Source organism: Rhinatrema bivittatum, chromosome 3 (genome assembly GCF_901001135.1).
Source record: "Rhinatrema bivittatum chromosome 3, aRhiBiv1.1, whole genome shotgun sequence".
NCBI lineage: Eukaryota > Metazoa > Chordata > Amphibia > Gymnophiona > Rhinatrematidae > Rhinatrema > Rhinatrema bivittatum.
Genome location: NC_042617.1, coordinates 410,486,300 through 410,511,790, shown reverse-complemented (window position 1 = coordinate 410,511,790; position 25,491 = coordinate 410,486,300). Strand labels below are relative to the sequence as shown.

At 45.5% G+C, this 25,491-nt stretch overlaps 1 protein-coding gene across 1 annotated transcript in view; it reads left to right on the top strand.

The window, feature by feature from the left end:
* Positions 1–25,491, top strand: part of ZNF451 (zinc finger protein 451) — a 347,114-nt gene that overhangs the window by 142,692 nt on the left and 178,931 nt on the right. Inside the window, 2 exon segments of the mRNA XM_029595684.1 lie at positions 11,039–11,642; positions 11,644–12,736. Coding sequence (XP_029451544.1) covers positions 11,039–11,642; positions 11,644–12,736 — 1,697 coding nt within the window.

Below are 25,491 nucleotides of genomic sequence, written 5' to 3'. Positions count from 1 at the left end.
ATTCATGGCTAAAAGCATAGAAAAGCAGTTCTTCACAAATTGTGTAACTTTATTGATTCTAATAATATTCTTAATTAATATCAGTTTGCATTTAGAAAACATCATAGCACTGAACTGCAGTTACTTTCAGGCTTTGAACATGGTGAAACGGGATTTCGACCAGGTTACAGCTTTCCTTCTATGTCTCTTTGATATCTCCTCAACATTTGACACAGTGAACCATTGCATCTTACTTTCTAGATTGCGCTCCCTTGGTATAACTGGATCTGTACTGTCCTGGTTCTCTTTATATCTGTACAAACAATACCAAAACCGAAAATCCCTTGTCCAGTAATACTTATTTTTCAAAAATCACAAGAGAATGTTACTGTTCTGCTCACTAATTTATCAATACATACACCTTATATTGATTAAATATCTTTATTTCATAAATTCTATATTCACAATATTTTCACTGTATTCAAACCAACATACACACCTCATTCACACTAAAAATGTACTAGTACATATAAAAACACCACACTTGTTTCATACCCCAAATGTGCACATCCCATAAGTCCAAACGTGAATGCTGACTTCTTATTAACGTTTTTTCTTTTTTTCTTTGTTTTCTTCAATGGTTCAGAGCTCAATAACCCATAATCAAAATTCCAAACATTCAAACATCTGAATTCACATAATGTTATTACTCCAACAGCCCAGTTCATAGAACGCAGTGATTTCAACAGCCCATATTTCAGTGGGTCCACTCAATTCCCATGGTGGAAAGTGAAATATAATTATTTCAAAAGCCCACGCCATGGCGTTTCGGCGGCGTCCCGCCTGCATCAGGAGCACTTCACAAGAATATCAACATATTTCCAATCGCTATGTCCAGAGTCGCTTTTGTACGGGCTATCATTCAATGTCACAGACCAGAGCCTTGCATCCCATGTTTACAAACTACCGCCATTTTCATTCTCAGTCTGAACTGTTTGTTAAATGTTCAATTTCCACTGCCACACCGCTGTATGTGCAACTTTGTATCCACTGCCTTTATCATAGATGCACTCAATCTCGTGTGACAGAAACCGCTGCAAATGATTTACAACCGGTTCACATTCTTACAATTTTTAAAGCACCATCCGAATCATCTGTAAAATGTAATATACATAAATTCTTTTGAAATAATTATATTTCACTTTCCACCATGGGAATTGAGTGGATCCATTGAAATATGGGCTGTTGAAATCACTGCGTTCTATGAACTGGGCTGTTGGAGTAATAACATTATGTGAATTCAGATGTTTGAATCGTTGGAATTTTGATTATGGGTTATTGAGCTCTGAACCATTGAAGAAAACAAAGAAAAAAAGAAAAAATGTTAATAAGAAGTCAGCATTCACGTTTGGACTTATGGGATGTGCACATTTGGGGTATGAAACAAGTGTGGTGTTTTTATATGTACTAGTACATTTTTAGTGTGAATGAGGTGTGTATGTTGGTTTGAATACAGTGAAAATATTGTGAATATAGAATTTATGAAATAAAGATATTTAATCAATATGATAAGGTGTATGTATTGATAAATTAGTGAGCAGAACAGTAACATTCTCTCTTTATATCTGAACAATTGGACCCAACAAGTGCATATTGATTCCTCTACCTCGTCCGTGACATCCTTGAAGTCTGGGTTACCCCAAGGGACTGCTCGCTCTGCTGCTTTATTTAACATCTATTTAACACCATTATGCCACAGCCTTGCTGGCCTTGGAGTTCACTATAAGATGTATGCTGATGATATCCAATTCTTCTTTCCTCTGAAAGATACATGGGCCATTATAGAATTGTTCCTTACCCACTGTCTCATAACATCCAAAAATGGCTCCACTGCAGTAAACTAGCTTTCAATATATCTAAAACAGAAATCATTGTCCTATCACATTCTCCTATTGAAAACACACCCAACAGTTTCTTATTTGACACTCATTCCATCACTGTCTCCCAGTCGGTACATAACTTGGGAGTCACCATCAACTCCTCTCTCTCTCTCTCTGCGCAACCATATACAAACCATTACCAACTCATCCTTTCACAAGCTACATCTGCTTCATCACCTCAAGCCCCTTCTTGAAAACTCTGATTTTCGGTCTGTCCTTCAATCTTTATTATTCTGTGGTATTGATTATTGTAACTGTCTCCTACTAGATCTCCCACTATATTCTATCTGTCCATTGCAGATTATACAAAACTCGGCAGCAAGACTTTTAACTGGCACTCCCATTCATGAACACATCACTCCTGTCCTTGAAACATTGCACTGGCTCCCAGTCCCATACCGGATACAATACAAGCTCGCCATGATCATACACGCAACTATTTACAACTTACACTCCCCCTGGATTTCCTCAATACTAAAAATCCACATTCCCTCACGGTCCCTAAGGTTGGCAAACCTAATGCTATTAGATGTCCCATCTCCAAATCTCACCCCCTTGATGAAACCAGAGAGCATACTTTCTTCTCTGCAGGTCCTCTCCTATGGAACAGCTTACCAAAGGAAGTAAGATGCCTTCAGGAAAGAATATTCTTTAAAAAAGCACTAAAAACTTTCCTCTTCAGAAAAGCATTCCCAAACCTAAGTGATAATGGATAACCCCCGACGTCCCTTTACCTCAGCAAATCCTCAATATCCTATTTTAGGCTCCCTACTAGCTTTTCTGTTTTGTTGAAATTAACACCTTTTTTTTTTAATCTGTTGTCATATGATAGATTATTTTCCCTTATTCAAGAATATGTAATGTTATATGATCTTGTTTTTCTTATCTATGTATGTTCACAATGTACCCTGGGCCAACGTAGGAACGGTGTGTAATAAATGCTTTTTAAATAAATGAACGTAGGAAGGGTGTGTAATAAATGCTTTTTAAATAAATAAATACTCCCTCAGGAGAAATGCAAGAAACTTGTAAGCAACGTGGACCCTTGCTGCTGTGATGAGGTTGATGCAACCTATGGAGTGAAACCTTTAGGTCCTCACTGCCAGCTGGAGGAGATTATCTGGTGGGAGTCTGGTCTAGGGCTTCACCTTTACCAGCCTCTTTCCCCATAGTTTGAACCCTTGGGTTCTGGGGGCCAACAGGATTTAGGTGAGAGTCTTTCAATGAATGGGTAGTCCAGGGCCAGGCAAGGGTCAAAGGCAGGAAGCAAGCAAATAAGGTTGATGCCCAGGTGAGAGGTCAATGGCAGATGGTAATAAGAGTAGTCCGTGTCCAAGGAAGGAGTCAGAGGCATGCAGCAATCCAGAGTAGTCAGGTCCATGCAGGGGTCTGTTCCAGTAGTCAATCTGAAGAGAAGTTAAGGATTGGGCAGGACAGGCTGGATGAGGCAAGGTAGGCTGAAAGGAAGCAACACACGCTACACTGGGTAGGAGGACCTGATGTTGAGGCAAAGTAGGGATGTCTACTGAGCTCTTTTATAGTACTGCAAAGGATATCATCTGTGGGCACCACAGCATTTTCCCACTGCGAGCCCTTTAATTGATGAAGTGTCAAGCACACGTGCACTTAGGCAAGGGCTGGAAGCAATGGTTCTAGCGGCATTCTGCCATGCACAAGAAGGTTGGCGGCATGTGCCACAAAGAAGGATGCTGGCAGTGTCGGGGAAAGTGCGGCAGCTTGTGTGGGTGTCCTGCAAGCCACCAAACATAACAGTACCCCCACCCCATCCCCAAGCCCCCCTCCTCAAGATCCTGAGCTTTGGCTTTTAGGGAAAGTGATGAAATTCTCTAAGCAATGGGAGAGCTTGAAGATTAGTTGCAGGCTTGCAGGAGTTCTCCTCAGGTCCATAATTTTCTCATGCTATGAGATACTCCAGTTTGTTTCGACATCTGTGGACATCCAGATTTCTTGTCTCTCATAACTGGTATCCTCTTTGGAGATTGTTTACATGAGTCCTGGTGGTTGCCGAGAAGACCAGGAGAAAACCAGTGGTTTCAGGAAAGACTTATGGAAGACATGTATATGTAATGTAGGTGGTAGCCTGATCCAGTAAATCACAAGGTCCACTTGTTGCAGCACCGGGAATGGACCAATGAATCAAGGTACCAGTCTGACAAGAGGGTATTTGAAGATACAAATTCTGTGTATTTAACCATACCAAGTCACCTGGGTTGACCTGCAGAGTGGGCCTGCATTTCTTGTCTGCCTGCCTCTTGGAATGGGCTGCTGCCTGGGTGAGCAACTGATTGGTCCTTTGCAAGAGATCATGGAGCTCCTGAGAAGTAAGATGAGTTGCCGGACAGGTTACCACCCGAGGGAGGGGAAGTGGCATCTGGGGATGTTTAATGTAAACCACTTGGAATGAAGTGGCGCCGGTGAAAGTGCTTACATGGTTGTAATGAAAGAATTTGGCCCAGGGAAGGAGAAGAGCCCAATCATCTTACCTGTCATTGATATACAGTCTGAGTAAAGTCTTAAGGACTTGGTTAATCCTCTGTTTGTCTATTTCTTTGGGTGTGGTAAGCTGTAGTAAGGTCCAGTGTATTCCCAAATTTATTGCATAGCCCCCTCCAGTATCTAGCTGTAAACTGGACACCTCAGTCTGAGAGGATGTGAGAGGGTAGCCCATAAAGGTGAAAGACGTGTTGTATGAAAAGATGGGCCATTTAAGGAGCCGAAAGCAAGCCCAGAAGAGGGATGAAAATGTGCCATCTTGGAGAAACTATTCACCATGACCTATATCATGGTGGAACCTGACAGAGAGGGAGGTCTGTAATGAAATCAGTGGACAAGGGGTCCATGGTTCCTTGGGGGCTGGCATCGACTCTAATAGCCCCCAAGATTAGGCACAAGTGGTCTCATGTTGCCCACAAGCAGGGCACGCTTCCACATATCTTTTTACATCAGATCTCACTTGGAGTCAACAATAGTGACACAGGGGAAGTTCAAGAGTGCAGGTGATTCCTAGATGTCCTGCTAAGCATGAGTCATGAGCCCATTTCAACACACTTTTGTAAAGCTCCTTGGGGACTACCGTCTTCCTAGGGGGTACCGCTGTGGCAGTAGCAACAATGATCTTTGGAGGATCTATGATGTGTCAAGGAGTCTCTGGGGTATCTTCCGTCTGGAAGGAATGTGAAAGGGCATCAGCTCAGTAGTTCTTAGTTGCTGGCCTGTCTGGGATTAAGCTGCTGCGCTTGTTGTAGATACTCCAGGTTTTTGAGATCAATATAGGTTGTGATCTGATGCTTGGCTCAGAGGTGTCGCCATTCTTCCAGTGCCAGTTTTACCTCCGTGATCTCCCAGTCCCCACTTGTGTAATTCCTGTCGGCCAGGGAGAACTTCCTGGAGACAAAGAAACAGGGCAGGAGAAGACCCTTTGTCACTTTGTTGACTGAAGACAGCCCCTACTCTAAGGATACAGGCATCTACCTCTAAAACAAAGGGTTAATCAGGGTTTGAGCGCCATAAGCAGGGTCTCTGAGAGTATGCTTGCTTGCGGACCTGGAAGCTGGCAATGGCTTTTGTGGACCAACTCCTGTTGTTCATGCCCTTTTTGTTTAGGGTCGTAAGTGGAGCTGCAGTAGTCGAGAATCTGGCTATGCAATATCTGTAATAGTTAGCAAAGCATAGAAAATGCTGTAATACCTGAAGGTTTATCAGCCGGGGCCAGTCAAGGATGGCTTTCTGTTTTTCGGGATCCATGTGGAACCCAGTACTAGAAATGATGAATCCCAAGAATGGAAGTTGTCTTGCTCAAAGAGACACTTTTCTAACTTAGCATAGAGGCAATGATCCCATAACCTCTGCAGCACCTGTTTAACATGCGTGCAGTGTTGGTGTAGAGACTAAGAGTAGATAAGAATATCATTGAGGTACTTCACTATGAGGGAATACAGGAGGTATCTGAATATTTTGTTCATGTTCTGAAATACCGCAGGAGCATTACACAGGCCAGAAGGCATTGCTAAATATTCATAGTGCCCGACTCTGGTGTTAAATGCAGTTTTCCATTTGTCATCTTAGTGAATGTGTATGAGATTGCATGCTCCCCACAGATCCAATTTAGTGAAATTTTTCACCCCTTGAAGGCAGCCGAATAGCTCAGAGATGAGAAGTAATGGGTACTGAATTTTTCCTTGTGATGATGTTTAGGACTCTGTAGTCAGTGCAGGGTCTGAGAGAGCTGTCCTTGCCCACGAAGAAGAAACCTGCTCCTGCCAGGGAGGACAAAGACTGGACAAAGCCCTGTCCAGATTCTCTTTGATGTATTGGCTCGTAGCCTCTGTCTGTGGAACTGATAGGTGGTAGACTGTTCTCTGGGTAGGCATCTTGTCTGGTAGTAGATCTATAGGACAGTCATAAGACTGATACAGGGGCAGGTTCTCAGCTCAATGCTTTGAGAAAACATCTTGATAAGCTTTGTATTGGGGCAGTAGCCCTGGCATGGTAGCGGCCACCGATAAGACGTATGGAGGCTGAATGGTAGAGAGACAGATGGTAGCGCAGGAGGGACCCCAATGGGTGAGTTCCAGGGACTGCCAATTGATTATTGGCTGATGTAGTTGAAGCCAAGGTAAGCTTAGGATAACCGGGTTCACTGCCCAAGTTTTACATGTAGGCATATGGTCTCCTTATGACGGAGACCGATCTGAAGCGTAAGAGGTACAGTCTTCTCCGTGAGACGGCCAGGGAGATGGTTCCCATAGACAGAAAAAATGGCTACAGGGTATTACAAAAGGATTGTGGAAATCTGGTGTAAACAAACCAGGGCTTCATGGATAAAATTTCCACCTGCTCCCGAATCAAAGAAAGCCACTGTGGACAACTGGCAGCATTCTGAAGAGAGAGAGATGGGAACCAGCAATTGCAGGGAGGAGAGGGTCTGGCCTAGGGGTATTGCCCCAATCAACCCTAAGCACAGAAGTTTCCCGACTTCTCAGGCCAGTGGGATGCCAGATGTCCTTGACTGGCACAGTAGAGGCATATGCCCAGTTGTCCCCTGCAGAGTTTTTCTTTGGATGATAACCTGGTGTGGCCCGGCTGCATTGGCTCTTTGGGAGCCTGTGGTTCAGGGGTAGCTGGAGGCAGTGTAGAATTCTGAAAACAAGAGACCAGTTGGGGCACATGCCGTATAGCCTTGGTTTCCTGAGCATACTTCTGGAAACATCGGTTAATGCGATTGGCCAAAGAGATTAGCGTATCCAAGATCATGGGGACATCACATCCAGCCCAACTCGTCCTTGATCCTGCTGGAGAAGCCTTGCCAAAAAATGGCTGTGAGACTGTCCTCTCCAGATTGGAGTTCGGATGTAAGGGTACAAAATTGAATGGCATACTCCCCGACAGTCTGTGAGCCTTGCCAAACCCGTAGAAGCTTTGCTGCCATGAAGGAAGCACGGCCTAGTTCCTCAAAGACTAGTTGGAATTGTCACAAGAAGTCTGGAAGGCTTTGAAGAAGATCATCCTGCTCCCATATTGGAGATGCCCAGGCTAGTGCTGTACTGCCCGGCAACATGAGGATATAAGTGAACTTGGTCTGGTTGATAGGAAACGAGGCCGATTGGAGTTTGAAGTGCATGTGGCACCCCTTGGGATCCCCGTGGTAGGTTGGTGAGGGCAAATGTTATGGCACCGGCCTTGAGGGTGGAGCCACTGGAAGGGTGTCCTGTGCTGGCGTCAGGGCATCCATGCGGATGGCAAGTCTCTCAAGAAGCTCTGTGACTTAATCAAGGACTCCTAACTGCCATTGGACACATTGGGCCACACCTGGAATGGCCTGGAGCGGGTAAGGTCTGCTGGGTCCATGGTCTTAGCAATCTGTAAGCGAAGTGGACCCTTGCTGTTGTGGTGAGATTGACGCAGCCTGTGGGGCGAGCCCCATAGTTCCTCACTGACAGCTGGTGGACATTCTCTGGTCGGAGACTAGTCTAGGGTGTCGCCTTTACCAGCCCCTTTCCCTGCAGGGGGCAGGCAGATCTTAGGCAAGAATCTCAGAGAACAGGATAGGTGGTAGTCCAGAGGCAGGCAGCAAGCAGATGTCCAGGTGAGGGGTCAGTTGCAGGTGGCAGTAAGGGTAGTCAGTGTCCAGACAAGGATTCAGTGTCAGTAGTCAATCGAAGAGAAGACAAGGATATGGCAGGACAGGCTGGAGAGTTGAGGAAGGCAGGCTGAAAGAGGCAAGACAGGCTGGAAGGAAGCAACACGCATTACACTGGATAGGAGGACCTGTTGCTGAGGCAAGGTAGGGATGTCTGGTGGCCCCTTTTATAGGGCTGTGGAGAATGTAGTCATCTTTTGGCGCCTCTGCGTTTTCCCGCCATGGGCCCTTTAAATGTTGAAGTGTCAGGTGTACATGCATCCAGGCAGGGGCTGGAGGTGGTGGTTCCAACTGTGTCCTACCATGCACAAGAAGGTTGGCGGCATGTGGCGCAGAGCAGGATTTATTTATTTATTGATTAAAGGCTTTTATATACCGACTTTCTTGATACAAATCAAATCAACTCGGTTTACATCGAACTAAGCAGTAACTATAAACCAACCAATCAACAAGAGACAATTTAAAAGGAGCATAAAGTTACATTATAACAAGGATGCCTTAAGTGGGAGTAGGAAAAAAGAGAGGGAGAACGAAGATAAAGTACTATATACAATAGAGTATGGGAGGGAGGCAAGGAGCCGACCTCATGATAACTTGTACGCGTGATTTAGCATTTGTTTATTTACATAAGTGATGGAACAATTCTAAGTCAGGCTATAAAAGCAAATAAGGATGTTGGCGGCATCAGGGTAAGTGTGGGGGCTTGCAGGAGAATCCCACAAGCTGTCAAATGTAGCAAAACTGATAGGAAGATCTTGGCAGGGACCTCCTACCCTGCAATGATTTCTGGGGCAGGGGAACTCCCTACCTGAATGGTTTTTGAGAGCATGAGGAGACCCTCACACCCCCAGCCTTAAAACTTGACCCTGTGGATGAAGTTGTTTTTGGGGGAATTGATAATTTTGTGAAGGTTATAGAAGACTACATAACACACTTTTGAGGTTTCCTTTTTCTCAACTTACTTTTTTCAATTTTCTTTTTCTATTAGGATGTTTTTATTTGCTTTTACAGGATATATTTTGGTACCACATTAATCTTGGTGGCACATACACAACATCAGAATGCAAGGGTCTTTTTAATTATGCAGACTCTGACTAAAATCCTATACTCTATTGATAGCTTTCCTTTAGACCAGTGTTTCCAGACCACTGTGCCTTCAGGTCTGATGAGATGTGCCATGGAAATATCACCAGTGCTTCATGTTCAGATCCAGGCCAGCACCTGGGCTCTGTTCTCAGCACCTTGCAGCAACACAAGACACTAGAGGTGGTTCTTTAACTGATAGGACCTCTTTTCTGAGAACATATTTAGTCATGCATGTCGATTCTTCCTAACTTCAACATGAGCGCTGGAGTGTGATAATAAGCAGCATGTAGGGCATTAATATGTGGGACCTGCTTTCTGCAGCACATACAATGCATGCAGCACCTCCTCATTCAAGCATCTGTCTTATTCTCAGGCAGAGTAAGATGGGGGGAGAGAGAGGGCACTGAGCACTGAATGTGTCTCAGTGTGAGTGTTGGGAGCAGCAGCAGTGAAAGAGCTCTGGTAGCCACATGTAGCAGCCAAGGTAACTAACTGAGCTGTTTGCTTGCTCCACACTGACTTGTCCCTTCTCCTGTGGAAACTGGTACATCTTAATAGGTTCATGTGTCTTCATCTCATCTCTCCCTTTGTTTTAAAATTTGAAAAAGAGACTGGTGAGGCTTTCAGTGCTTCTGTAGCTCTTCATTTGGCCATATGAACCTTCTCTATGTCCACACTGCCTGTTTTATGAAGGCTGGTATGTCATAAGATTTATTTTTTAATATAGGTATGCCTTTGGCATGAAAAGATTTGGAAACACTGACTATTTAGGTTACAGTAATACTAACATTGTATTAAATGGAAGTGGGAAAACTGGATAGCACTTAAGTGATTGACTAGCACAAGGTACTTACTGGGTGTATGGGATAGTAATAGTGCTAGCTTGATTTCATAGTATCCCATGATTTGTTATGAACACCAAAAGTTCTGAGTTCATTCTATAATAAGGGATATTTGAGAATCCCCAGATAAGGTGCCTTTCACAGTCTGGGATGCTACCACTATACCAAGGCTGTGAAAAATGCCTTCTTTCCATGCTTTGGGGCCGAGGCAATACAGTGCGCTCAGCCGAGCACACTGTATAACTCGCAGTCGGACGCGGGCTGAATAGGCGCTAATGAATCCCCTAATGCAATAAGGGGATTAGCGCCTATTCAACATGCGTCTCACACGGAGTGAGTCTAATAGCACTAATCACATGCAAATGCATGTGATTGAGGCTATTAGCATTCACTCCAGATGCAAAAAACAAAATGTGTGTCTAGGACGAACATTTAGCGCTCAGCAGTTAACGCCTGCCTGGAGCAGGCGTTAATAGCTGAGCACATTTAAAACAAGTTGTTTTAAATGCTTAAAGAAACTGTACTTAAAAAGACGACCGAGTTAGGAAATCTAACATCCTTAAAGTCGGCGGCAGTTTCCCTAACTGGCAGACAGCTCAGTTAAGAAAACCGGGGTCATGTTAGCAAGGAGGCGCTAGGGGCGCGCCTCCTTGCTAAAGCGACCCCCTATTTTAAATATTGCATGGCCCCGCCCTTGGGAGCACCTGGGGCTCGTTAAGAAAGCGGGCGCTGACTTTTCAGCGCCCACTTTCTTCGCACTTTTATTGCATCGGCCCCTTTATGGTCAATCTAATATTAGCTTTTCTGATTGCTTCCTCATCTGAATCCAAAAGCGTTTCTAACTGCTACCAGACTCCATTGACAACCCCATGAATTCTGAAATGATCATTATTTATCAGATATTCTGAAATGGAACCGTCTTGCTTGGGAAATCTGCCAATAACTTTGGTTGCATTTGAAACACTTTGTTATATCTTTTTAGTAAAATATTTCAAGCCATTTGTAAAACTGTTATTTTTTACCTCATTTAGGATTTGTTGTCGTGATGCTGGTCCCATAGCACGAGCTGAAAAGAACATATCCCAAATTGCTGAAGTATTCAAAATGAAAGGGTATTGCACCAATTGCAATCAATTGTTTAATGATGAACACCAAGTGAACGAGCATGCACAAGTGAATGGACATAACGTTAGAATTATCAGCACAATGGAAGAATCCATCTTAATGTTCTGCTACATCAATGAATTGAACAAGAATCCTCCTGATGTTCACCGGACTGTAGGTCAGTCAGGACTGAAAATCAGTCCACTAAAGAGAGCTTCAAGTTCTAGTGGGTCTAGTACCATCCAGCAGAACAGAACTGTGGTGAAGCGCAAAAAGGATTCTGATATTAAAGAGCAAGGAAATGGCCTCTGCGTTGGCCAGGAAAGCAAACTGACTACTGACTCTACTAAAACAGCCTGGTTCTGTGAGTGCAGCCAAAAATTTCTCACAGAGCCAGCTGCTGAAAAGCACATTTTGATAGCAAATAGTATCTGCCACAAATGTGTCGTATGTGGAAAACTCGCTGAAGACCTGGGGGTCATACGTCTGCACATGAGCCGGTTTCATGGAGGGGCACATTTGACTAATTACTTTTTTTTGGTGCCGTGCATGCAACACAGAGATGCCAAGAAAAGAAAGCATTATGGCACATGTGACAGAACGTCATGCTGGGCATTCATTTTATTTTGAGCAAGAAGTTTTAGAAGATGAGCCTTCTCCATCTTCGGTCACTCTGGAGCAGAATGCCCCCAAATGGATGGATTCTAGTGACCTTCCTCCCAGTCTTGATGATTCTGCACGAGGACATTGGCAATGCCGTGTTTGCGAAGAGATGTTTGACTCAGAAGACAGCATTCAACAGCATTGCAGATCTTTAGGAAGTCATCAGTTTCACAGATACTCTTGCGGCCGCTGCATGAAGCGATTCCACAAAGTGGAGACACTATACCGGCATTGCCAGGATCATCACGACAGTGAAATAATGGTCAAATATTTCTGTGGCCTTTGTGATGATCTTGTCTTTGATGAGGAGGTAGAATTTTCTAACCACTTTGAGATGTTCCATAGCAAAGATTATGTTTTTGTGCCAGAACAGACAGAAGCATCAATAAAGAATCCAGTTGGCTCATCAGTAGCATTGTTGGAGAATGTTATGCGACTTAGCTGTGGCTGCCTGGATAATTATACCAGCAAAGTGAACCGAAAGGAAGATTATAGCCAGTGCCAGCAAAACCTGTTGAACAAGGGGAACCTGTGGTATCGGTGCTGTTCTTGTCCAGCAACAACCCAGAAAATAGAAGACATGGAAGACCATCTTTCCAAAAAGCACAGGGAAAATGGATCTAACCCAGAAGAATATGTAGTAAAGTGTGGGACCTGTGGTAGAGCTTTCTCCGACATTGAAGCTGCTCAGCAGCACTATCATGGGAAACACTGCTTCTTGCAGAAACCCAGTGTGACTAATCATTTTGGGACATCAGAACCTAGCACCAGTGTCTTTAAGTTCACTGCCAGTGGTGCATGTGTAAGCAAGAAGCGTAGTACAAAAACAACACTTAAAACAACCTCTAAAGCCCAAGTAAATGACCTCTGTGTCTCTAACAATATCTTGGAACCTCATTCAAGGTCAGCAACTGACATCACAAAAGAAAATGAGAACAAAACCAGCCTTCCCATGGACACAGGTACAGCAATTTGTTAAATATGGGAATTGTAGCATATATTATGAATGGTTTATATAGAAATTTGAATAGGAGTATATGTTAAATTTAATGTTTGAGTTTGGTTATATGCCTTTCCAATAGCACAAAGTGAGTTAAAATAGAATTAAAATAAATACAATAATAATATAGTTGATAGTGTGCAAAGTTCACATGCTTTTGCTTATAAGATCCGTGAAATGGAATTATTTTCTTGTCGTCCAGAAGACAGATACCATGTGTAAAAATGAAGGTGGTTGGTTTATGGGAATAATGTCAAGTTCAGTTTTGCAGGAAATAAAAATGTATATTCCTAGCTTGAGTTTTAGTAGCTGGTAGGATTATTTTCATGTTCTAAAACCATTTTATTAAAAGGATTTTCTATCAGTAATTAACATGCTGGTAAGAACAGTACAGAGTAAATATGACACCACATAAATGTCATGTGTCCTTTATATCCAAGTAATTCTATTGGCATCCCTGAGTTCCCTGCATTTGCTGCTGCTACTACTACTACTACTACTTCTATAACACTACAAAAACTTCTGTAACACTACAAAGACATACACAGCACTGTACAAAAACAGATAAGAGAGAGACTCTGCTCAGAGCTTACAATCTAATCAAGACAGACTTATAGGGCAAAAGAGACTTTGGGAATTTCATTTATTAAGAAAATGGTGAAAAATTTAATGAAACTGTAAATGGGAAAATCAGGGATTAAGATTTAAAAGTAGCCTCAAAAAGGTATGTTTTTAGGCAGGATTTAAATAAAGGCAAGAGAGAGGGGAGTATGGTGCACCAGCTCAGGAAGCCTGTTCCAAATATATGGTGCAGCCAGGTGGAAAGCATGGAGTTGGGAATTGGTGGTAGAGAAGGGCATAGATAGGAGTGCTATTCCCCACCTCCATCATAGCCCCTTCCCAAATGTCTTCCCTCCTGCCCTGCTTCCCGAACCAGGAGACCAGGGTTCAAGTCCCGCAGTCGTTCCTTGTGACCTTGGGCAAGTCACTTTACCCTCCATTGCCTCAGGTACAAAAACTTAGATTGTAAGCCCTCTGGGGATAGGGAAAATACTTACAGTACCTGAAAGTAAACCGATGTGATATCTCAGATGAATGTCAGTATATAAAAAAATAAATAAGAAATAAACAAATCCTTTGAGTACTCCCCCTCCTCTTTTCTCTTAAGATTCTTCTCTGGTTCTGTCCCTCCGGCCTTCCTCATGTTACTCCTTCCTGAGTGCTCACCTTCCTGCCCTGCCTCCCACGACCAGTCCCTAATGCCTTCCCTCCTGCGTCCCTTCCCTGGTCCTCCCTATCAAGGCCCCTTCCTGAGTGCTTTGCCTGCTGCCCTTCCTCCATGGCCTCTTTCTAAATGCTGCACCTCTTCCCCAAGACCCCCTTCCTGAGTGCCTTGCCTCTTGTCCTCTTCCCCTTGTGACCCCTTCCCTGGTACTCTCCCTCCCTCCTCCTATCGCCCCACAGCCCCATCCCAAGCATGTTTGTTTATATTTTTTACCTATCTTTTTGAATAAAATTATCCCAAGGTGGGGTACAACATTTATTTATTTATTTATATTTAGTCCTTCAATAAGGACTAAACTTGATATTCATCAGTAACAGAACTAAACTAGACAAAATATAGAACAGGACTAAGAATACAACACATCTCAATAAAATCACTATAATACTAATCAGATAAGAATATAAACATCTCAGCACAGCAATAGATTGTAGCAGCATTTTAAAGGCACTCTTATAAATACAAACATTTCTGTAAAACAGGTTGCAGCAGCATGTTTAAGGCCCCCCCCCCCATAAAGTTCCAAGCAGTTTATAGTACATTGTCCTGCTGTCTTCCCTCTTAAAGCCCTTTCCAAATGTTTTCACTCCTACTTTCTCCCTTTTGCCCTCTCCTCCCTGTGACCATCCTCTGCCCCTTTCTGAGTGCTGAACCAACTATGACCCCTTCCCTCTGACCCCCCAGCATGGCCATACTGTTCCCTCAGTGCAGCTTTTTTTCCCTTCACTGTCAGGCTAGCAGGCACAGCCAGCGCACATGTGGCAGTGGGCAGAAATGCTGCTGAGGGCCAGGCTTATGGCTGCTTCGGGTTGTGAAGTGCAGTGGCTGCTGAAACTGCTTCCCCTCCTCCTCTCTGCGTAGCTTCAGACACCTCTTGGCAGCAAATAGCTGCACTCTTTCCTGCCTCCTCTTCATGCCAATTTGAGCTTCTGGAAGCTGTGGTCGTCCTCTCCTCAGCATGGGATCAGCAGTAGGATTAGGCAGCAGGAGCCTTAAAGTAGAGCTCTTGAGAGGTGAATCAGTCTGCTGTATTTCTAATCACTTGTACATTGGTTGCCTCCCTTCTTGTGGACCCCAGATTGGAAACCATAGATCTAACAGATTATTTTCTGGGGTGGGGGGGAAACTAATATGGAAAGCCACAGCTCATTCTATAACCTTATTGAGGAGTGGAAGATTAGATACTCAATTCTTTCTTATAAAGCGAGACTTTTTAAAGTATCTGACGTATCACAGCACTTAGGACTGGATGAAAATATCCCCTCCTTTTAAGGAGTTATTAACTATTTAAGTGGATGCATGTGTCCAATGAACAAGCAGTAGTAGTTAGAAACCTTACAATTAACAAGATTTCATAATTAAGTTTATAGAAAGAACTGAATACTTCCCTGTCAAAATGGCACTAACTCATTTATGACCATATCTAAAGTTAAAAGTGAGAGACCAGCTTGAATTATCCGAATTTTGTCATCCAAATGATCTGCAGTTTTCACATTCTAGTGTTAAATAAAACTATGCTTGCAGTTGAAAGGAAGGTTGTTTAATTAAACTGTTCACATAGTGGGAAATTGCTTCAGATGATTTTTAGATGATAATGAATTGGCAATATAACCTTTTTGCAGTTAAAACTGCCTTTTTATATACTTTTAGATCTGAACACTGTTTTTTACTAGTCAGATTCTGAGATTAGCACCATTGACTCTCTAGGTGATAACCCCATTGTTTCAAATGCCCCAGACTGTCAGTAAAGCAAGGGGGGCAGGGTTATGGCTAGGGAGAGGATGCCATTTAACAGGAGCTATCTGGTAAATAGTTAAGCACATCCCGTATACTAACCAGAGTAGCAATGCTGCCTTCATTAAATCTCCCAAAGTATTCAAAAGATGCTCTGGCATTAGATGCTGCCTGGGTCAAATTCTAGTTAACAAATTATCTGAAAACTCCACATTACTCAGTCCAGTTAATTTAAAGTTTCATAAAACATTGTATGAACTTACTTGTCCCATTAAGAGATTGTTGGGGCAGGGAAGTCGATTAAACACATTCTTGTGAGTATTTCCCAACTCCTCCATTAACATTTACTTTATTTAGTGGATTTATATTCCCACGATCCAAGGTACTCGACGGATTACACACAACATACATAACTTAATATAACATGATACATACAATAAAATAAAAGATAAATACAATAAAATATAAAAATAATCATAAAAATAAAATGTATAATAAAACAGATTAACATAGGGATTTCTCCTAGGACAAGCAGGATGTTAGTCCTCACATATAGGTGTCATCATCCAATGGAGCCCAGTATGGAAAACTTTTGTCAAAGTTTCTAGAAACTTAGACTGGCACATTGAGCATGCCCAGCATGCCACTATCCACGCATCCGTGCAAGGTCCCCTTTCACTCTCTTTTTCCGCAGAGCAGTTGCCTCGCGATTCTTGGAGCTCTGCTTCTTTCTCATTTTTTTGTGTCTAAATATGGATATTTTCCCGTTTCATCGGGTCCCCCTTCGCGGTTGGTATCTCTCCTCGGTGCAGTAGGTAGAAAACATTTTTTCTTTTTTGCAGTCGATTCCTGGCAACCCAGTTCTCGGTCATCAACCGTGCGCCAGTTATTTTTCATGGTGTCCAACTTTCGATGGTGCCCCCAGCGCCCGTGGACCATGTCCATCACGGATCCGCATGAGTTCTGTATCCTCTGCCTGAGGACCTCGCACGACGTCGAGGGTGTCAGCTGTGTGACCATATGACCCCCAAGGGCCATCGCGCGCGCCTTGACAAGATGGAGAAACTTTTCGGTCCCAAAATGTCCACTTCATCCACACCTGCATCGGAGTCCTTAACCCCCGAGGGTCAAGGGGAACCCACTTGATATGCTCCCTCTCGCTACTCCAACTATATCTTCAAAAGACCGAGGGAACAGTGATCGGCCTTCCATGATCTCACCGGTTTCCAGGACATCGAGTTCCTCCGCTTCCTCGGCACTAAGGAAAGACCGGGCTGAGTACCGTGGGAGATCCTGCATTGACACCGGTTGCCATTGGTGAGCGGCTCCAGTTCTGGTGCAGTATTGGTGGCTGCCATACCGCCACCAAAGCAACCCCGTGGCTCGGAGGCCCTATCCTCTGATATATCCAGGAGTCCTAGATGTTCCCCACTGATATCAGTGCTGGGCACCGTGCCTCCTTGGAATACTGAGGAAGCGCTGGTGACGCCTCATCCCCCTCCCTCAGTCCTGGCTTCACCGGACTTCCAGGAGGAGTTGGACCGCAGGGTGCAGAGCACGGTGCTCCGAGCTGTGCAAAGTGTTGAGCCACCTCCGCCACTGGTCCCCAAGACGGTGCCGGAGCCTCTGCCGTCTCTTCTGGCGCTTCTGCTCTAGTATCTGGACATCCTTCTCGGTGCCCTTCCAATGCAACAGGTGCCTGAGGGACCTTCGGTTCCCCAGTGATCACTGATGCCCCCCTTGGGAGCAATCCCCATTATTGGATCCTCCGATGAGGAAGATGCATCTGGTGCCGCGTTTCTGAGGCCTCGGTTTCCCGAGCCTTTGTCCGGGCTCTATGGCCTCCTGCGGCCTCCGGTCCCTCCCGTTACCGGAAGGACCTTCGATTCCCACAGTGCCCTCTGTGCCTTTGTAACCTTCGGAGCCCAGAGTTAAGGTTCTCTACAGGCCTCACTCGCACCAGACCAGTGATGGCCTTAGTGAAGAAGAAGGCCCTTTTGACCCGTGGGGAGATGATTCCTCGGAGTCTTCATCTGAATTCTCAGACAACCCTCTCTCTGAGCCTTCCCCATCAGAGGACCTCTCCTTTGCAGGATTCGTCAGGGCCATGGCCGAAGCTATTCTCTTCCAACTTCTCATGGAGGAGGATGTGTGACATAAGATGATGGAAGTACTCCAATTTGTCGACGCTTCGAAGGAAATCATGGCGGTTCCCATCCATGACATCTTTAAGGATCTTCTTTGGATGTGGGAACACCCGATATCCATATCTCTAGTCAATAGGAAGGTGGATGCCACCTATTTGGTACAGCAGGCCTTGGGATTTAAGAGGCGTCGCCTCCCTCACCAGTCAGTGGTTGTGGAGTCCACCCTCAAGAAGGCCAAACACTCCCTCACCCATGCCTCTGCCCTCCAGGGCGAGAACATAGGGAGCTAAATGCTCTGATAGAAAGGTCTTTCAGGGCACTATGCTCATCGCCCGTATCACCACCTATCAGTTGTATATCACCGAATATAACCGAAACCTGTGGATGCGGGTCCAGGAGCTCACAGAGAGCTTTCCGCAGCAGGAGTCACTCTTTGCCATTGTCCTGCAGGGTCTGGAGGCTGGCAAACAAGAGGTGAGATCCACCTATGATGTGTTTGAGACAGCGGCCCGAGTTGCCACCTTGGGCATTGGTACCCGTAGAATGGCCTGGCTCCAGGCGACCGGCCTTCGTCCAGAGGTGCAGGAGAAGCTGGCTGACCTCCCATGCACAGGTGACAACCTTTTGGGGGACAAGGGCCGTCCAAGATTTATTTATTTATTTAAAAGTGTTTGTATACAGTCTTTACAAACAGTGTTTAATCAAAACGGTTTACATAACTAAATAAAAAAACAAATGTAAATAAAGATTTAAATTTAAAAGAACATAAAGATTATCAAATTATAAAAGCTTAAAATTACAAAAATATACAATAAAAATAAAAATCTAAAAACAATGAATAATTTACATAAAAAATAAATCAATATATAATAATGTTGTGCCCTGTGTGATGGAGAAGTAGTTATGATATTTAGTGTGTGATATATGGAAAGCAGATTGAAATAAATGTGTTTTTAGGGATTTTTTGAAGTGTTTGGAGTTGGATATGGATCTTAAAGAGTCTGGTAATGCGTTCCATAAGACTGGTCCAATGACAGAGAATGATCTTTTTCTGGTGATGTCAAGACGGGCCTGTCGTGGTGATGGGATGTCTAAGAGGTTTTTGTCCAGTGATCTTAGATGTCTGGTGGGTTTGTAAATCCGGAGAATGGAACATAAGGTAATTGAATTAGGAGTGTAGATGAGAGAGTGTATAATGGACAGGATCTTGAATTGTATTCTGTATTTAATTGGTAACCAATGTAATGATTGAAGTATCAGAGTGATGCAATAGCTCAGTTGAAGGACCACCACGAAACCCTCAAACAGCTCTCCACTAGCGCTTCAAATGCTCCCTCCTCTGCCAGGAAATCTTCCAGGCCGAGCTCCAGCAAATCCTTTTATAGGCAGCGGTCCAGGGGCCGTTCCCACCAACCGTGGACACCTAGGCCCCAGCCAGCATCTCAGCAACCCCCGGCTACGGGTTTTTGACTGGTAGTGAGGGAGCACGAGTCCGCAAAATATACCCCCGACAATGGATCCCCCAGTAGGAGGCAGGCTTATCGGCTTCGTCCACCACTGGAGGACCATCACTTCGGACCAATGGGTCGTTACCATAGTCTGCCAGGGGTACTGGCTCAATTTCAGATGGCTCCCAGAGAACTCTCCTCCATGTCCATCTTGGGGTTCGTCCCCCCAGCAGGTCATACTTTAGACCAAACTCTCTGCCCTTCTTACAGAAGGAGCAGAAGAGCCTGTTCTTTGCCCTCAGTAGGGCCGAGGATTCTATTCTAGGTATTTCCTCATACCGAAGAGAAACGGAAGCTTGCGCCCCATTCTCAACCTTAGGGCGTTAAACAACTTTCTCTTAAAAGAAAAGTTCAAGATGATTTCTCTGGGCACTCTGATCTCCCTCCTCAAAAGAGGAGACTGGCTCTGCCCTCTCGATCTCAGGGAAGCTTACGCTCACATAGCTATCTTTCTCGGCCACAGAAAATACCTCGCTCACTACCAGTACAAGGTGCTGCCTTTTGGGTTGGCCTCCGCCCTTCATGTTTTCACGAAATGCCTAGTGGTGATAGCTGCATACCTCAGCACCATGTGGTGCATGTCTTCCCATACCTGGACAACTGACTGATCAAGAGCAACTCCCGCACAGAGGCACTGAATGCTTTAGCCCTAACCGTGCAGACACTGCAATCCTTGGGGTTTATCAACTACCCAAAGTCTCACCTCTGCCCGTCTCCCCAACTGGACTTTATAGGAGCCAGGCTGGACACAGGGGGAAAGCATTTCTGCCCTGAAATCAGGCTCTTGCAGTCACCTTGTTGACAACCTTCGTGCGCAGTAGCCGGCATGTGATTGCCCACCTTCTGCTCCATTTGTTGGGCCACATGATGGCTTCAATCCATGTTACCCCCCCTCGCCCACTTGTGCATGCGAAGGGCGCAATGGACCTTGCAGTCTTAGTGGCAACAAGCCTCCCAGGACCTCGAAACCTGCCTCTCCATCACGGAACCTCTGAAGGCATCTCTCTCCTAGTGGGGAAACCCCTCCAATTTGGAGCAGGGAATCCCCTTCCATGCTGCCCGCCTCAAGTGATCCCCTCCACCAATGCCTCTCCTCAGGGCTGGGGAGCCCATGCAGACGGCCTCCAAATGCAGGGTCTCTGGACCGCTCAAGAAACCCTCGGTCAGATAAACCTTTTAGAGCTTTGGGCGATCCGTTACATCCTCTGGGTGTTCTGGGACCGGTTGTCATACAAGGAAGTCCTGATTCGGACGGACAACCAAGTTGTGATATGGTATATCAACAAACAGGGAGGCACGGGATCATTCCTCCTCTGAAACGAGGTGGTGCAGGTGTGGTCCTGGGCCCTGTCACAGGGATGTCGCTGTGAGCGACGTACCTGCCTGGGACTCTGAATGTACTGGTGGACCAGCTGAACCGCTCCTTTCAACCGCACGAGTGGTCCCTAAATCTGGAGATAGCGGCCATAATTTTTCTTTGGTGGGGAACCCCAGATGTGGACCACTTCGTCTCCCCATACAACTGCAAGATGAGCAATTTCTGCTCCCTGTTGCCAAGGGACAGGCATCTGTCCTTCCCTTTTCTCTTCACTGGGGGAAGGGTCTTCTGTACACGTACCCTCCTCTCCCGCTCCTCTTGAAGATCCTACTGAAGCTTCAACAGGACAGAGGGACCATGATACTCATGGCATCTTATTGGCCCCGACATATCTGGTTCCCTCTCCTTCAGGATCTGTCGATCAGGGATCCCATTCGGCTAGGGACCACACCCAATCTGATAACTCAGAACCAGGGCACCCTGTGCCATCTAAACCTCCAGGTGTAAGCTCTAATGGCATGGATGTTGAGCGCCTAGTTCTTCAGCCCCTGGCCCTCTCGGAAAGTATCTCCCAGGTGCTGGTGGCTTCTAGAAAGCCTTCCACCAGGAAGTCTTATAGCTCGAAATGGGGAAGATTCTCCACCTAGTATGTGGGGCATGGCTTGGATCCATTCACATGCCCCCTTCCCAAGTTTTTGGACTACTTGTGTTACCTTTCCAAGTCTGGATTTCAAACCAGCTCAGTCAAGGTTCATCTTAGTGCTGTTAGTGCGTACCATCGAGGTGTTGCTGGCACACCCATATTAGTGCAGCCTTAGTGGGTCGCTTTATGAGGGGTCTGCTTCAATTGAAGCTCCCTCTTCGGCCTCATGTTGAGTCCTGTGTCCTCAACATTGTCCTGGCGCGGCTCATGCGTCCTCCCTTCAAGCTGTTGTGCTCCTGCGACCTGAAGTTTTTCACCTAGAGAATTATATTCCTAGTTGTGATTACTTCGGCTCGTAGAGTCGGCGAGCTTCAGGCCTTGGTTACGTACCCGCCATACATGAGGTTTTTTCATGATCGTGTGGGCTTGCAAACGCACCCTAAGTTGCTACCTAAGGTCATTACTCATTTCCACATTAATCAGTCCATTGTTTTACCCACCTTCTTTCCCAGGCCTGATTCCCATCCAGGGGAATGGGCTCTTCATACTTTGGACTGTAAGAGGGCCTTGGCTTTCTGTTTAGAATGCACTGCTGGTCACAGGCAGTCCATTCAGCTCTTTGTGTCCTTCAATACCAATAGATTGGAAGTGGTGCTAGGTAAACAGACTCTATCCAACTGGCTGTCGGATTGCATCGCCTTCTGCTAAGGGCAAGCGGGCCTTCAGCTGAAAGGCCGAATCAAGGCTCACTCTTTGTGTGCCATGGCGATGTCGGTGGCTCATCTGCGAGCGGTTCCCATCGCCAAAATTTGCCGCACAGCAATGTGGAGTTCTCTTCTCACATTCGCAGCCCACTACTGCTTGGACAAAGATGATTGACAGGACAGAGCCTTCGGCCAGTCTGTCCTGCACAATCTCTTTCAGACTTTAACCCAACTCTCTCTACCTAGAACCCCTGGTCAGAACCAGGCCATCCTCTGCTGGCCAACAGTACCATTGTTGTTGTTGTGACCGTTGGCTATTTGTTTCAGCTCCTGTTGGCCGCATCTGGTTGACGGGGACAGCCTGAAGCTTGGCATTCACCCATATGTGAGGATTAACAATCCTGCTTGTCTTAGGAGAAAGCGCAGTTGCTTACCTGTAACGGGTGTTCTCCTAGGACAGCAGGATGTTAGTCCTCAGGAATCCCGCCCACCACCCTGCGGAGTTGGGTTCTCCTTCCGTTTTGTTTTATTTTTTGATCATATTTTTTCTCTATGTTACGAGACTGAAGGGGGACCTTGTATGGATATGCGGATAGTGGCATGCTGGGCATGCTCAGTGTGTCAGTCAAAATTTCTAGAAACTTTGACAAAAGTTTTCCATGTCGGGCTCCATTGGATGATGTCACCAATATGTGAGGACTAACATCCTGCTGTCCTAGGAGAACACCTGTTACAGGTAAGCAACTGCGCTTTCTCGCGTTCAGTAGCAGCATAAGGATAGAATCTAGTTGTCAGTGTAGCAAATGCTTGTGAGAATAGAATGTTTTTAGCTGTTTCCTAAAAGTGCCATAGCATGAAAAGCTGTGAATTTGATCAGGTAGACTATTCCATGTAGTTGGTCCTGCTACATAAAACATTCTCTTCCTAGTTTCATCCAGGCAGACGAGGTGTGCTGATGGAATGTCTTAAAATGGACCCTCCATTTTATGGGGATCCAGTGTAATTTAATATTGACCCTGGTACATCAAGCACTCAGTTATGAGACCCCTTTATGTGTCTGTGCAATGCGCTGACACACAAAAGGGTCTAGGGATATTGCTAATGCTGGGACTAAAATAAATAAGCTTAGCAGCCCCAGATAGAAGTGTGTCTGACCTGTACAAAGCAGACTTATGTCAGACCTGCTGAGGACCAGGGCAAACATTTCGGAGAGGTCCCCTGATCTTGGGTCCTCTCTTATTTCCCTTTTCCCCTGTGGCCCTTCTCATGTTCCTATCCTTACTAGCCCTCACTCTCTCCACCTACCCATCTCCTTTCCCTCCTATACCTCTCTGCTCCCACATGGCCCCTTCTTGATTTCTCTCCCTCCTATCTCCCTCCCCCTTTAACTGACCTTATTTGACTAGCTGGTACCCAGGTCCAGCAAAGATCACCATGCAGTGTTGTGGCAATAGGGAGGACAATCAGCATGGGGCCTGTGAGCTGGCAAGTGCTCGTAGACCTTTTGGTGGTCCCACTCTTTGCCTAAATTCCCCAAGTAACAGCATGCTTGTTTGGGAGGAGGGGGCAGAACCACTACGGGACCTGTAAACACATGTTGACTCATAGGCCCCATTCTGTTTTTCTTCATATTGCCAATCCCTGAAGACCTTTGCCAGGAGTGAGTAGGCTGGTCCATAGACCAGACTGTGTTTCTTTCTCCTTTGGGTAGGCTCGAGCTGCTCCTTGTCACTTGAGGGCTTTTGGCAGCTGCCTTGGTTGTATCTCCCTCCACCCCATTCTCCCCCTCCCCTCCCCCATACTCACACATTATTGGCTCTGTATAAAAGAAATAGTGCTAGCATGGTGGCTCAATGGTGGTAATGTGCACTACCATGTGGGGCACGCTCATCTTCCTTCCACTGGGCTGACTGAGAATATTCTGGAGGCAGCATTCACAGCTCTTTGGGTGAAAGTGGAAGCTCAGCCATTACTCAAAATTGACAGCTAGAAGCCAGGAGTAGATTTGGCACTTGGACAGACACAGGCAGTTATAGGGAGCCTTGAAACAGGAGGAGGGCTTAGGAGTGCCCCTGCCCAGACACCTTCCACCCACATACCTTCTGCCTGTGGCAGCAATGGAAATAAGTTAATATGGGGCCAGTGAACAAATGCGCACTTGCAGGTCCTCTGGCAGACCTGACCCTCCACCGCAAGTACTTCCATTTCTAAGAAACCCATGTGAGGGGAGAGTAATTTTGCAGGTCCTATGAGCATGCACCTGCTCTCAGGCCCTTGCTAACTTTTTGTTGCTGCCATGGACTGGGTCTGAAAGTTGGGGAAGGGAAGGGAAGGGTATGCCACTATCTGGATCCCTGCTGGCATGCTTTAAGCTCTGGGACAGTGCTGGAGACAGGATCAGCAAACCTAGGAACTTTTGAGATGTGACCAACCTGAGGTTGAGATGGATTAGCAGGGTAGTGGTGGGGAGGGGAATGTATATCAGTTTTTTTTCTCTGTTCCTAATCCCCTCTGCTAATCCACACTCAATCTCGCTCTCTCTCCCCCTCCTTTTTCAAAGCCAGGAGTGACGCCAGCATTCTCCTTCTCACCATTTCCCGGGTATTAATCGCAGCTTCCTCTTCTCCCTCACTTTGCCCTTAATTGAGTCCCAAGTCCTGGGATCTCAGAGGCGGGCTGAGCCGTGTCCACTCCAGCCCCTCTCCTCCTTTTTCTCCACATATGCTGCCTGTTGACACAGGAAAGGAGATGTAAAACAGGAGTGGACCTAGCAGAGCAGAAAACAATTGCTCTACTTCCTTCTCCAGACCCTCCCCTCCTGTTCCCTGCACTAAACAGAAGGCTCCCATGAATGGGGATCAGATAGTGCCTTCAGAATTTGGCACTGGTGCAACAGCTTAAGTTGCCTGTGCATAAATCCGTGCTTGCAAGATTTAGGGCCACATTAGTTGGGTTGCACAGGGAATGCAGTGTGTGGCCCCTCGCCGAAGTCTCTTCCTACAATGATTGGAGCAAGTATCAAGGGGGATATAAAAATAGGGGGGAATAATCCCTGGGTAGATGCCAAGGAAGTCTTATGACATGATAGTCCAGGAGAGACCAATTCCAGTTGAGCTGGAAGCACAAAGGATTAAGAGTAACAGCCAGAGTAAAAAAAAATCAAATTTAAAATGGGGAAAAATTAATCGAAAGTGGCTTCTAGGGAGAAGGAAGACCTTTTAATTATGATTTTGCGTACATGCCTAAGAGGAGCTGTGGTCTTGCTTTTTTTATAGGGAGTTGGAAGTTATAACGATTTTTTTGTAATTAAAGAAACAACACTATAGTTGTGTTGTAATTCTTTATTTTCTGTACCACTGAACCTCTAACTAAGGTTCCAGA